Source organism: Frankliniella occidentalis, unplaced genomic scaffold (genome assembly GCF_000697945.3).
Source record: "Frankliniella occidentalis isolate FOCC.00 unplaced genomic scaffold, Focc_3.1 Scaffold80, whole genome shotgun sequence".
Classification (NCBI taxonomy): domain Eukaryota; kingdom Metazoa; phylum Arthropoda; class Insecta; order Thysanoptera; family Thripidae; genus Frankliniella; species Frankliniella occidentalis.
In genome coordinates, this window is record NW_026267210.1 from 283,775 (window position 1) to 297,734 (window position 13,960).

At 52.9% G+C, this 13,960-nt stretch overlaps 1 protein-coding gene across 1 annotated transcript in view; it reads left to right on the top strand.

Moving 5' to 3' along the window:
- Positions 1–630: 630 nt before the first annotated feature.
- The window catches only part of LOC113206188 (metabotropic glutamate receptor 8-like), a 72,273-nt gene continuing 58,943 nt past the window's right edge, over positions 631–13,960 (top strand). The window contains 3 exon segments of the mRNA XM_052269010.1: positions 631–639; positions 755–886; positions 12,025–12,204. Of these exon segments, the coding sequence (XP_052124970.1) occupies positions 631–639; positions 755–886; positions 12,025–12,204 (321 nt within the window).

A 13,960-nucleotide genomic window follows, 5' to 3' on the forward strand; every position in this document is an offset into this window, starting at 1 on the left:
GCAGTGTTAGTTCTCCCCCTCTCCCCCCTCCTTTTTACCCCCGCAAAGGGAGGAACAACGACGGAATTTCCTTTGCCAAACGGCCCACACAAACACACGGCCCCTTCCGCCCGCGTTGCCCCCGGACCCTTCTTCGATGAACACCCGCCACTTACACCGACCCGACCGTCTTCGTCGGTTCGCCCGTTGACCGTTTGATGATTTCTCTCTCTCTCTCTTTTCGTCTTTCTCTTATTGTCTCGTTTTGCCACCCACTAAGCAGCAGCAGCAGCTCGCCAGCATAATGCGGTTGAACGTCAGCTCCAGTCCGTGCGCTCTTTGGGCCCGCCCGGGGCCCGGGGCTCGGCCCATAGCAGAGCATGATTGATGCGGATCGACGTCAGTCACACAAACACAGTGTCGTCCCCTGCAGCCCTGCTCTGCTCTCGCTCCCTCTGACGCGCGGCGGCGGCGGTGTCGCCACGGTATAATGCATATTCGCGGGCATGCAGGGCACACTATTTGCGGAGCAGTGTCTGCTGCCGGAAGGAGACAGGGCCCCGCCCGACCCGCGCGGGCGCGCCGGCTGTTCGCAAAGGGATCGCCGGGGGTTGTGCAAACTGAGACGAGACAATCACACAGTCAGGCGGCATGGCAGGTGTACCTCCTCGACGCGCCGTGATAATTACCATGGTTGTGGCATTAGCGTCTTGTGCTTTTATTGTTCGTCTGTTTATTTATTTTCAACAACCCTCTCTCTTTGTTTCTTTCCCAGGACCTGTCGGAGTACAAGTGCGCGCGAGGCGAGTCGCCCGAGTTCAACCCGCACAAGCCGGTGTCGGGGGTGATCGGCGCGTCCTTCAGCGTCGTCTCCATCATGGTGGCCAACATCCTGCGACTGTTCAAGGTGAGTCGAAGCGCCGCGTGTGCGCGCCGCCCCGCCATCTGCCGCCGCCGGGGGAGAGGGGGAGGGGGGGGAGCGGCCCCGGGGCGGGTAGGCCACCCGGCGCACGGGCCTCTGCGCTCCGGGGGAGGGCGCCGGTCCCTCAAGACCACTGGTGCTCTGACTGCGCCCAGCCGCGTCCCGCAGCGTCTTTCCCGGTATTTCCTGTCTGGCGAGTGATCCGAGCACGACGCAGACGGTCGAGGAAAAGACTAGTGGAGCTGAGAGTTCTGGCAGCCGCTCTCTATGGTAGACCTACATTTTTAGACAGTCCCCCACAGACAGTCTCTATTTTCTCTTGATAGCCTACTACATTTAAATTTAAATTACTTAGATACAGCTTTCATACCCAATGGATTTAAGTCGACTGCGTAGGAAACATGTCCCCTTTCCGTTTCATATCCTTCGATTATTTTTTAAAGAATGTTGTTAATAAACGACAAATTTGTTATTTTTTCACTGATTTTTCTTGTTGAAAAACAACGCTGTGATCCATCAGCAATGTTCGCTCAGTAAAAGGAAAAGCGTCTGTTGCTCACACCAAAATTATTTTGAGGAAAGCTAACAATTAAAAATTGTTGTTCCATCAATTGTTGCTGTCGTAAAAAGTCGTTAAAAAACTTCAACAAATTCACTGTTAATTAACAAGACCATTGACCATTGTGATCACGTTGTGATCCAGCCCAGCACTTTTGCTATCGGTTATCGCAGACACCGTCAACATTTGAAAGGTGGAGCTCATCGGTGAAGGTGTTGACTCTAGTTTAACAGAGTAGCTGACGGGCGACGCTGACGCTCGCACGACGCCTCGCGCTGATTGGTCGGCTGCAGGTGCGTAGGCGGCCCCGCGGCGCGCCGCTGCCCTGACCGGAGTAGCCGTCCTATTTCAGCATCCGGGGGCGGCTCCGGCCGCGCTGACGGTCGATGCGCCCGAGCCACGTTCGCCGTAAAATTATGCAAACTGCAGAGCGCATCGAGATGGCCGTGCTGCTGTTGTTGTTGTTGTCGTCGTTGTCCCTGACGTACCCCTGGCCGGCGGGCGGAACGGGACAAAGCACCGTTTCGTTTTTGGCCTGTGCGGTCGGTTGTGCTGATATTACATTCGTACGGCCATGGGCGCATTATAGTCTTTGCTTTGCGTGTTTGCCGGCCTGCTTGTTGCGGTCAGGCGTGGCTGGCTGGCGCGCCGTGGCTGTAGAAGGTTTGCCCGCACAATGTTGTAGAGAGTATGGGAGTCCCCTATGTAGTCCCCCTCCCCCACCCTCTCTCCCCCACCCCGAGGGAGGGACAGTACACACCCTTGTCTTTGTGGCTTAAAACTTGCTAGCCGTCGTGCAGCCGGACCCCCTCCCTCCCCCACCCTCCCACGCCTGTTGTCTCCCTACGGCCTCCTGTCCTTCCAGTGTCCCCGTTTCCCAACTCGCTAGTTTGTTATCGAGTCGAGAGGAACAGAGGCACCTCCTCCGTGCTCATACACATATGGTTTTGAGAATATTCAGAGTAAGCTAGGATGTACGATGTGCACCCCTTCGTATCTCACGTGCGTCTCCACTAAAGACTGCTGTGACATCCACCGTATCTTACGACTGCTGCTGCCGCGATCACTGTAACCTTAGGAGTGATCTTCTAACACTCTTTCCCGACACGGCATCCCGTCGTTTTGACACACTTTCCACAAGTCGCCCGAGGCTCATCCAAGCGAACGGCACCTCCTTTGCGCGCGGAATTAGAACTCTTCGCCGAGCTTCGAACCGGAATGTGTTCTGAATGCGAAATGTGCGGCGCAGAGGGGAGGACGTGTCTCAACCCCAACCCCCAAAGGAATCATTCGGTCAAAGCCGTAACTGTAACTGTGACAATTACACTCGCTCGGCAATTGCAGTGAAATCACTGCAAAACATGTACTTTTTATATTTTTTAATGTATATTTTTCTGGTTTCTAATTCAGTCACTGGCAAACTAAACTACTTGCGTCAAGGAAAAATTTTCTGTAAACCTACCTCCTTTTTTCACAGTGTGCTAACTTGCCAGTTTTCGAATACGTTGTTGAATTTTCGAATAAATGTTTGGACTACTTAAAACAGAAAGAAAGGCGGTCGACTGCATATCTATAGACAAGTTGAAATAGCGATCCGCCAACGTGAATATACCCCCTTTACGTGCAATACCGCGTCGGCAATAAATTTGGCGCTGCTGGGAAATTTCGCCGTCCCCTTTTTGTTTTACCGGCGTCGCTTTCACGCCTCGTTTCCCCCCATGATATTGTGCCATTCGCAGATCTATACGACCCCGCCCCCCCGGCCGCCCCCGCGCCACCTCACCTGCCTCCTCTGACGCACTCACGTCACGTCCCGCCCCCTTTATCAGCCTTAGGGCGGCGGCGGGGCCCGCGGCGGGGGGGCTGACGGCTCAAACCCTACCCCCGGCCCGCGGGCCCGGCCCTCCCTTCCCCTGGGTCCGGTGTCAAGGGCCTCGCGCTCATTTGGCTGCGCTGGCAGCGCTCTATGGGGACTCCATATAGTTGCGACTCTGTACTGTTCGTGACGGCGGCGGCAGGCGGCGGCGCAGGAGATCCGCAAATAGGCGTCCCAGCCACGGCTGCCGCCGCGGGGAGAAAGAGAAAATAAAAGTCGAGGGTGCCATTTCGGAAAGTGGGCTGGAGAGATAAAGAGGAAAGGATAGCAGCGACGGGGGAGGGGCTGGGGGGGCCCCGCCGGGCTGCTCCGGTCTGCGCTGTGGGAGCGAGAAAGTGCTTCTCATCACCGGCGGCGCGCGCCACGGGGGCATCATGAGCAAATAGCAGCGGCTCACAATGGAATTAGGCGGCGCACACTGGGGCGAAAACGGAAATTTAGGGTCATAAAGGCGATTTCTTCAGAATGAGTTTAGAGTTCAGCCAACTGTGCCATTTTGTTCAGAAAGGACCAAAGCTCACTCTCCTGTACTTGTTAGCCACATTTAGCGCCGCTTTCTATGCAGAAACAGGCCTCAAAGTCAGTGAAATTCATGTACTTTTGCTCAAATTGTGTCAGGGGTCCAAATAATCCAAAATTAACGCTTATTTCGAAAAGATAATGTATTTGAACCACATATCGTTGGAAAGAGGAAGGTCCAAGAAGTCTAAAGACCATCTCGTTTTTGGTCTAACTATCTTCATTTAATATTTAAATCCTGTTAAATTTCGATAAAAATTGGCGTTTTTGCTGTTTTTGACTTGAGATATCTGAAGTTGCGAACACTTGCGAACACTTCTGCGACCGTCAGAGGCTAGTAGAAGTGACCTACTTTCAGGGCTATATGGGCACGGGTAGCGAAATGTAGCGGTTCTCTCTCAAAATGGCGGTAAAATTGACCAAAATCTCATTTTCTCACAAGTTTTTGAGACGGAGACGGTCTTAATTTAATCAGAGAACACACAAAATTGGTATACGGGGGTTTTCAGATGTTCCGAATCTATTTCCGGTGTCCGTTTGAACCTCCAGGGTCATCCTGGTGTCGTCGTCGGGGACCTCGTGGGGTCGCCGATGACGTCCCCCCCAAAAATTGGTACGTAGGGGTTTTCGGTCGCGCTGAAGCCATTTCCGGTGTCTGTTTGCACCTCCAGGGTCATCCTAGGGCCATCGTCGGAGACCTCTTGGGGTCACCGAGGACCCCATGGGCTCGCCGACGACGTCATGGGGTCGCCGAAGAGTTTTTTTCTGAAAATTACTGGAGGTGCAAACAGACACCGGAAATGGCTTCAGCGCGACCGAAAACCCCCAGGTACCAATTATCTTGGGGGACGTCATCGGCGACCTCGTGAGGTCCCCGACGACGACCCCAGGATGACCCTGGAGGTGCAAACAGACACCGGAAATGGCTTCAGCGCAACTGATAACCCCCTGGTACTAATTTCCTTGGCGGACGTCATCGGCGACCTCGTGAGGTCCCCGACGACGACCCAGGATGACCCTGGAGGTGCAAACGGACATCGGAAATGGCTTTAGGAGACGCCAAAACCCCCGGATACCAACTTTGACACCATTCTGAGTACTCTAGACTTTTGACCCTAAAATTCCGTTTTCGCCCCAGTGTGCGGCGCGTCGCACGTGATTGGGCCCCCGGGACTGCTGCTCTTCATACCACTTCAGCTCGACCTCCTCGGTCAACGCGGCGCGACTCGGACCAGCAGCGGCCGCCCCCCTCCTACCCTCTGTCTGTGCGTCCGGCCAAACAAGGCAGTCTTTTATATATATTGGTTATTTGGATCGACGGGGACGGACGGACGTTATTTTGTGGACGACGATGCAGGAACTCTCTGGTCGGTCCATTGCCCGTCGCGAGAATGCAGACTCGCCTGGTATTCACACAAGCTGAATCTGGCTAGCCCAAACTCTACACTGCCATCTGCGAGCATGGCTTATTGCTCAGCTCGCTGCCCTGTGTCGCATATAAACTCTGAAGCATTGTGCGCAATACCTCTCCGCCTTTCGATTGTTTGTCGTTGCTTTTTGATCGTGGACGGCCAAAGTGTTCAATCCAAAAACTATGGTTTCGCAACGTGACGGAATGAGTGCTCGCCTCACGGTGTGCAGCCGCAGCAGGCGGCGCTCCACCGAACAATAGGCTGATCCGGGCGCGGGCTCTAGTTCTAAAATCAACAGACTCTCCGGCGGAGTTGGCGGCAGCCCCGGTCCCGGTTCTAAAGACAAATCTTCCCCCGGGAAGGTAATCAGTGGGGAGGAGAAGGCGCTCGAGAAGACTGACGTAAACTGATAAGAATTCGTCATTTATCCACTAATCGTTTTACCCATCCATCATTTCAGTATCTCGAGTGCGTGCGAGAAACACAAACAGAAATATAATAACGGGTTGCCCAGCGCTGCGCAGCGCACAGCTGCGACTGCGAGGAGAGGCCCGACTGTTTTTGCTAGGCCCAAGCACGCACTCTTTCTACTGTTTCTGCACTATGCGAGTGGATAGTGAGTGAGTGAGTGAAGGCCTAGCTATCTGTTTCGCTGTAACAGCACCAAGAAGCCTGCGGACTCTCGTCAGCCAACAGTCGTCGACTCGCAAATTGATGGCTTTCGTTAATAACTTTGCTGAAAACGCATATAAAAAGCTGCTCCGGCCGTCCGACCGGTAAGCCAGCATTGGGAGTGCCGCGGGCGAGCGGCCATGGGGACCCTCCTTGAAAAGTAAAGGGACCGAGGAAATAAAATTGGGAAATTTCCGCCGTGCGGAGGCATCCGTAATTGCCCTTCTCCCCCTCCCCTCCCCTCCCAGCAACCAACCCCCGGACCTCAAGGAAGCATTATAACTCCGCCCAGTTTCCGGTCCACTTTGTTTTCGAAAATTTGCTCTGCAGTGTTGTAGAAATGGCGAGGGAAAGGAGGGAAGAAGGGGTGGAGGAGAGTGGGGGAGCGACAGCCGGACAAAAAACTGGCGGATGAGGCCTGCCTTAATTTTGTCGTCTCTAATTGAATTGCGGCCCGTGCTGTTTGTCGCCCTTCGATATCTGATATTATTCTCTGGGCGCAGCCTGCGGTGGAGGCAGGCTGCCGCTGTGCACTGGGAGGCGGTACTGGTACACGCGCCGTAGTGACGCTCGGCTTTCGTCGCGAGGGAAATAAAAACCGCACCCCCCGTGCCTCCCGAGATACCTGCTCGTCTCAAAGCACCTGTTTCCTGTTTCTAAGGCGCGCGCAAACAGCTGCACGGACGGAGATTTAGTTTCGCCGCTCGCTGTTTGGTCAGAACGACGGCCGTCGTCGCCTTGTCCACGCCTTATACTAAGGGTAGTGGTAGATGCAACTAGTAGTCTCATGAGGAAATGAGTCGGCAAGAACGACCTAAAAATAGACTCTTCCAGGAACGAAAACGGGCGGGCTTGCTTGTTTGTGGCTTTGGTCGGGCGTGGCGTGGCGATTCGCTTGCAAGGCATCGCAATATAGCGTGGCGGGGCGGAGCGGGCGGGCTGTTCATTAGAGTGTCTGCCACATCTGCCGCAGTCTGGCCGCCTCGCCCCAGACCCATTTCACACAGAAATATTTCCAACCCCAATACGCGTAGTCACCATGCCCTTTCCCGTTCACGCGTTGTCTCTCCGAGGGAAAATGTCAACTGCACTGGAAAAACAAATGTAGGACTTCTTTACAAAGGGTCCGTTATTTACTAAGGCCTAACAATGTGTATCTTTCGGTACATAAAGCTGCATGGAAATAAGTACCCAAGTATTTGACTGGCCATGCAAAGTGTCCAAAAAGTGTTCAAGAACTGTACTTGAAATTTTCATTGCAGTTCTGGAATTGAGACCACATTTTTTGGGGTGGGCAGTTTTACTGCCTTGCATAGGGATGCTAATTTTTAATGTCTTTGAACACATTTTGCCTTTGCAAATTCTTTAAAATTCAACGGAAATATGCTGGAAAATGCAATGTCTGTGCCATTTATTGTGAGACCCGCTTGATTGTGAAGGGTCTGAACCTTTAAATTTCAAAGCTCTGTCAGGTTAGGAATCCAGATACGTCTCAAAACGCTGCCGCATCCGCGCTTGATTCTGGCCCATGTAGCAGTGCAATTCCGAACACGGGATAGAATTGGCCGTCAGCCAAGTAACCATGTCACAAGAAGAACTGAAACAACCCCAAAATAATATTGAGGCCGCCTAATTAAGCTGTGTTCTGTCAAGTGTGTCCTCCTCCCAACATTGGTTTGAACTTATATTGAGTAGTATTTCCCTAATATGACTGGCGGTGAGCGGCGGGGCGGATGCGGGCGCTCCGCAGAGGGGCTTGGCGTGGCGCGCGGCCCTGGGGCCCAATCTATATCCATTATCAATTTAGTTGTTCTCGGTCCGGCCGGGCCCCCGAGAAGCTCACCGAGGGGCTCGCGGGCCGGGGTCGGCGGGGCTCGGCTCGGCTGGAGGGTGCAGACCGGAGCCGGTTCCCAAGCCGACGTAAGAAGGCGAGCGATGTTACCATTGTACCGAAGACATACCGCCACTCATAACATCGCTCCCAAGGCGGGCATTAGGAACGCCCCCCGCTCTCTCTCTCTCTCTCTCTCTCTCTCTCTCTCTCTCTCTCCCTCTCCCTCTCCCTCTCTCCCTCTCTCCCCCTCCTTCCCTCTCTCCGTCTCTGTTCTGTCTCTCTCCTAGACCACTCGCACTTGGCCGTTCACAGGTCCCTGAGCCACTTACAGAGCCATCAGGCCGGAATGGGCTGGGCGTGCCCCGACCTGCCCTGCCCAGCCCGGCTTCGGACCTAAGTTAGCCACTTAGAGCAAAAGCCAGCTCTTTCTTACCGCTTAAAATAATTCCTTACCTTTCTCTTTCTGCCCCCTCCCTTTCCCCCCGGGACTTTGTCAGAAACATATTTACGTTTTTTAAATGACATGGATACTCGCCCTACCTAAGTTGAACGGGCAGGAATTTTCTTTTGATTTTTTAGCAAGGTCCGCTGTTAGGCCTTTCTTGCTGCTCCTGAGTTGCCGGCAGAGCGAAGCGGAAGTTGCAAAATTGGTTTGTGGCAGACTCAAGGGCAGCTCAAGCTTGTTATCACTCGGAATTCGGTCCTTCGTTTCTGTTGCCGCGCGCCACACACCCTTTTGCTTTTATCAAACTTCTCTCGCTGTGCTGTTTTTGGTTGTGAGTTGTGTCCATAATGTGATTGGGGCATCAGTGGCACCAGACATAAATATTTTCCTTTATCAGTCCAACTTGGGTGCCGTAAAAAGATGAGTTGAAATGAAAGTTCCGCCGCAAGAGTCATAAACATCGGTAAGCGCGCCTTGCCACTCCGGCATAGCCCCCGCAGGGCTCTCGGGGCCCCACAGAGCACCCCGCAGGACCCCGGAGGCGTTGTTCCAACTTTGCTCTCTGCGAAGCCGTGTGCGTCGGACGGCCTGCGAAAATATTAGAGAACCGATCGCATTCGATACACCTGAAAAATAGACGGCACTTTAAAAGGCGATCCAATTTCTCGCAACAATAAAATAGGCCATGGTGTCGATTTTTTTTTGTTAATAATGCCAAATTTCTAAGATTAGGCGTTTTAAACTAATTCTTTAATTGAGTTTTTTAGCATCGAGTGGATGGTTGAGGCAACAACAGCACAGGTGTATCAACCAAGAATACGGTTTTCTCCGTTGGCGGATTGTTGTCACAACCATATTTTATGCTTATCGCTGAAAAACCATACCTGATCCAGAAAATCATTCTCTGCCCTTCCCCCGTGACTTTTAGAAGAGGCGTTACGGGAGCTGGAATGTATGCATTCAGTATGGAGCGACCAACAGGCAAAATGGCCCTACTTAACTTTTAGATAGTCTGTGCGGCTGAATGCGTGAGATTTAAGCCACTCTGTGGGCCGGCATACTGGGCGGGCGCTGCCGGTGGGTGCCCACCTGATAAGTTTCCTTCAAGTCCAGGAATCTGCCAGGCCGGTCTACAGTGGGTGTGGATTTAAACTTTCCTCGGATTTTCATCAATCTAAAGTTGGGCCACGGGCTGTCTAAGCGCGGGTCAGAGAGAGGGGGAGAGGGAGGGATGGCGAGAGAGGGAGAGCAAGAGAGAGAGAGGGAGAGAGATTTGAAAATCACCCTAAGCGTACAAAAAAGGAAAAATGTAAAACTAAAATAAAATATTTTTTTTAAATGGTAAAGAAAATGATACCAGATGGTTAACCTTAAGTTGCCGGTTTCGTCCGCAAAATTTCTCAAAAACGACAGAATGCACGATAAGGTCATGGCCCGACTACAGGGTATACGTTTTGCGCTCGAGGGACTCTTCGAGTTTTAATTGGTGCAGGCGTTCGGTTCGCGTTCGCGGTCCTTATCACTTTGCGGTCTCTCTGCGCTTGTGTGAGTAGCGACGACTCGTTTCAAGCCAGGGTTGGCGCTGTGGGAAACGATTCTGGTAATCCCTCAAAGGCGATGGTTCCTTCTCACCGCTTCCCTAAGCATGCGCGCTGTAGAGCCAAGCCGTGGCCGCGAAGGGGCCACCACTTCGATTTAGGACGTATACGCAGGATTTCGTGATTGCAAGGATTACACGTGAATTTTGAGAGACAACACATGAATTTTGTTGAACTTCTAGGGGTATAATTTTTTTTAATTTAGACAATAAGGTATGAAATTTAATGATAATTTCAAAATTTGGATAAGTATTACACGGATTACATTGGGTTACATTTCCATCTGTACACAGGATTACGGGAGTCGTGGCCCCATCGCGTTACCGTCCGTATAGGAGTCTCTAAAGATGTAATTTCTGCGCTTTCACGTTATTTCTCGTGCGATCGGCAGCATAATATGGTGGAAGGAACGTGAAAGAAGTTAACTTACTCGTACATTTCCTGTTTTCGTAGGATGTGATGTACCCTTCTCCCTCTCTCAGCTCTCTTTCCTTTCTACGCAAAAGGAAGGTTGGCATACGTAATCCTTTTTTAAGCGACGTGGGGAGAGGAGAGCAGAGTAAACGAGCGAAAATCAAGATTGGAGGGTCGGTTTAGAGGTAAATTAGGAAGCGCTGGAGGCACAGCGAGGGGTCGGACTTGGAGCGGAGGCTGCCGTGTAGCCCAAGGTAGCCTGAAAGGAAGTATAATCCGGGTCCTTCTTTTTCGCACCTTCCCTTTTCTTTTTTCCTCATCCACAAGGCCCGTCCGATTCAGCGGGCACTCGAAAACGCGCCGTCATTCCACCGCCTGTAACATGCACGTAGCAACGTATCCTACTTGATAGATTTATATTAAATTACAAATTACTTCATGTCACAAAAAAAATTTTGTAAAAAGATTTAAAGGTACCAAGAGTGTGTCACACATAACATTTCCTACCATTTTGTACTCAAGGACAAAAATTGGCAAACAAATCTATATTTTTTGGCGAATTGGTTGAGGACAAGAGTATTAAAAGAGAAACAATAATCGAGTTGAGGGGCGACCGCAGCGTCGCAGCAATTACCCTAACAAGGGTAGTCTTGCAATTAGGAGCGCAGCGAGCGTTGCCTTTTTTCTCCTTTCACCCTCTCCCCTTTCTCACTCTGGGCCACCATGAGCTTGTGCTTTGTTTCTGTTTATTCACACATCTGCTGTACGTACACTGTGAGCAGTGGCGCGGCTGACTCCAGCTTCAGGCAATTAAAGACAATGGGGGAGTCGAAACGGTTGCGGTAGTATAACGCCTACACATGGCCACAAGCGCAACGGTCGGCGATATTGAAAAAGGGAAAAATAAAGTAAGAGAGGAGGCGGCGCGGCGTTTTGCGCCCCCTTTTTAGAGGTCGGGTGCGCACAATGCCACACCCCCAGTCCTGGGCCCCACCAGGTCTGGAGAGACGCTCGCCACCCCGCTGGGCCTTGGGCCTTTCACTAGCAGCAGCAGCAACCGGGCCGCGTCCGGGGAGTGGCGCAGCACTGCTGACCGACCCTCTCCCCGAACGCGGCCTTGTTTAGCGCCGCTGCCGCCACCGTGGCGCCCGCTCGCCTGCCCATACCCCTGCTTTGTCGTGCAAAGCGGCGGGGCGGGGCGGGGCCGGCGGGGCCCACCCGGACGGGATGTCAGAAGGCACGAGCAGCCAAGAAGCCAAAGTAGGAGGGGAGATTTCCCTTTTTTCAGTCGACTACATGCTTGTTGCTTGGCCGGCAAGGCCCCCTCTTTTCTCTCCTTTTCCCCCTCGCCCCCTCTCTTGTAAAGGAGAGAGGCGCAGGAGGCAAAAACGTTACAGTAAAGAGGTCCCCAAGGGGGGAAGAAAAGAAATCCCCGTGGCTCTCCCCGTTCCCCGGGGCATAGGGCAGGGGCAGAGAATGAAGTGAGGGGCATCGGCAGTGTTCGACACCCTTTTAAGTAAATCACCAAGTAAAAAATACATGATACTTAATACTTCTAATATCGGTTGATAATGTAATAAGCGATAAAAAAATTATTTTCGAAGAAAGAAAACTAAATTTAAATATTTAGTATGAATACATAGCGCGCAGTTCTCACTTCAGACATTATTGATTAACTCTATATGATCTGTACGATGTAAATGTTATGTCATGCTGTGTAATAACGTGTTTACATATGGTCATGGATATGGCAGCTTATTCATAAAAGTTTTTTTTTTCTGTTTACTTTCACAGATCCCGCAGATCAGCTACGCCTCCACCAGCACGGAGCTGTCCGACAAGTCCCGCTTCGGCTACTTTTCGAGGGTAGTGCCGCCCGACAACTTCCAGGCGCAGGCCATGGTGGACGTGGTGTCGAGCATGGGGTGGAAGTACGTGTCCACCGTGGGAGTGGAGGGCGAGTACGGCGAGCGGGTGAGTACACGCGTGACTGATGTGCTTGTGTGTGAGAGAGAGAAAGCGAGAGCGGGGAACTGGCAACTGGCAACTGGCGGGGGCGGGACGACGGCAAAGGGGTCGAGCTGCTAAGCTAGCCAGGAAGCGCCATTTCCTAATCTGGATTGCTTTTTCCCGCGAGCAAACGGGGCCTGAAACATCGTTACAGCCTCTTTCTGTTTGAAACGTGGTGCCCGCTCGTGTGTGCGACGTATGCAAACACGGTCGCGAGCCCCGCCTCCCTCCGGCGACGCCCGGAGGACAGGGACTACCCATCACGCGAGTACGGGGCTGAGTGGAGCGCCCGCCGAGCGCGGGGTAGGCCACGCGCTCTGCACCCGCGCGCCTCGCGGGAGCCTGCTGCCTACCCGCCGGGCGGCCGCCTCGAAGCCATAGCCGACGGGTGCCCCTGCGTGGTAATCAGGTTTACACAGACTTGGTAATCACTGGTAATCGTCGGTAATCATTGGTAATCATTTGTAATGGTAGGTAATCGTCGGTAATCAACGGTAATCGTCGGTAATCTTTAGTAATCACCGGTAATCTTTGGTAATCACTGGTAACCGTTGGTAATCCTAGGTAATCCTAGGCAATCTTACTGTTAGGTAATCCGGTGCACACTATGATTTTTCGAGTTGGGCACCCCTTGGCTATACAGCTGTTCTTTTGGGATTATTTTCATACCCTTTTATGTTAAAAAAATCATCAAATCTTTTCCGGTGTTTGGCAGGGTAGCGTGGCGCATGCCATGGGGAGGGCGGGGCCGAGGGGCGAATAAGTTGCAAGTGCTGCATTTTGTGGCGCTGCGCTTGGGCTGCGCTGTGTGCCTGCCTCATCAATTCTGCGGCTTTGCTGCTGAGAGAGGCGCGCCTCGTATCGGGGCGGGACGGGGCGGGGCGGGGCCGAGCCGGACAGGTACGCCATTCCCGTGAGTAATTTGTCGCGGCGCGTAATAGCGATGCCGCGTTGTGTCGCTGGGCGTTACGAGCCGCTCGCGCACGGCAAAGTAAAATCATATTCTCGACTCAACTACTAAAAGAATTGCGTGGTGCCGAAGTGTCATAGAGAAAAATTCGGAAAAATTTGTGTGACAGTCATGTCACTCACAAAAGGGAAATGCGTGGCCTAACGGCCAAGGGCGGCCAAGTCACACACCCTTTTGTGGTTTACGAGTGTACACTTTTTCACCACAAGTCACACACTTTTGATTTAATGGCACCGCTTTCACTACACTTTTCTATGCATGGCACAGTTTGGCACGACATCTAGCATGGCCATTCGCGCGGGACACCAGCAGCTGCACCCACTTGTTAAAACACCTTCATCGTCGCCGTCCTCCTCTTCTGAGCAGCCTTTCCCCACGGCGGCGGTCCGCGGGATGTTTTTACAGGGAACCCCTCCGTCGCGACACAACAGCAGCGCTGAGCCGGGCACAAAAGATGCGCGCGGCGCAGTGTGGCGCGGAGTAGGAGGGCGGTGTTTGAGGCTCCTCCACTTTACAGCAGTGAGCTGGCTGCCTGGCGGCACTATCTAGCTACGGTCCGTCACACCACGCCGCGCCACGCTGCTGCGCCCCACCACGCCCCGCCCCGCCATGCCCCGCCACGCCCCGCCACCGCCACGCCTCGCCACACCGCGCGTAACGCCAGGCTACACAAGTCTGCTGACGACACTCAGGCGCTTGCGAACAAAGGCGTGCCGGCTCGCGTCCAAGGGACAGGTCGTGATTTAGTCA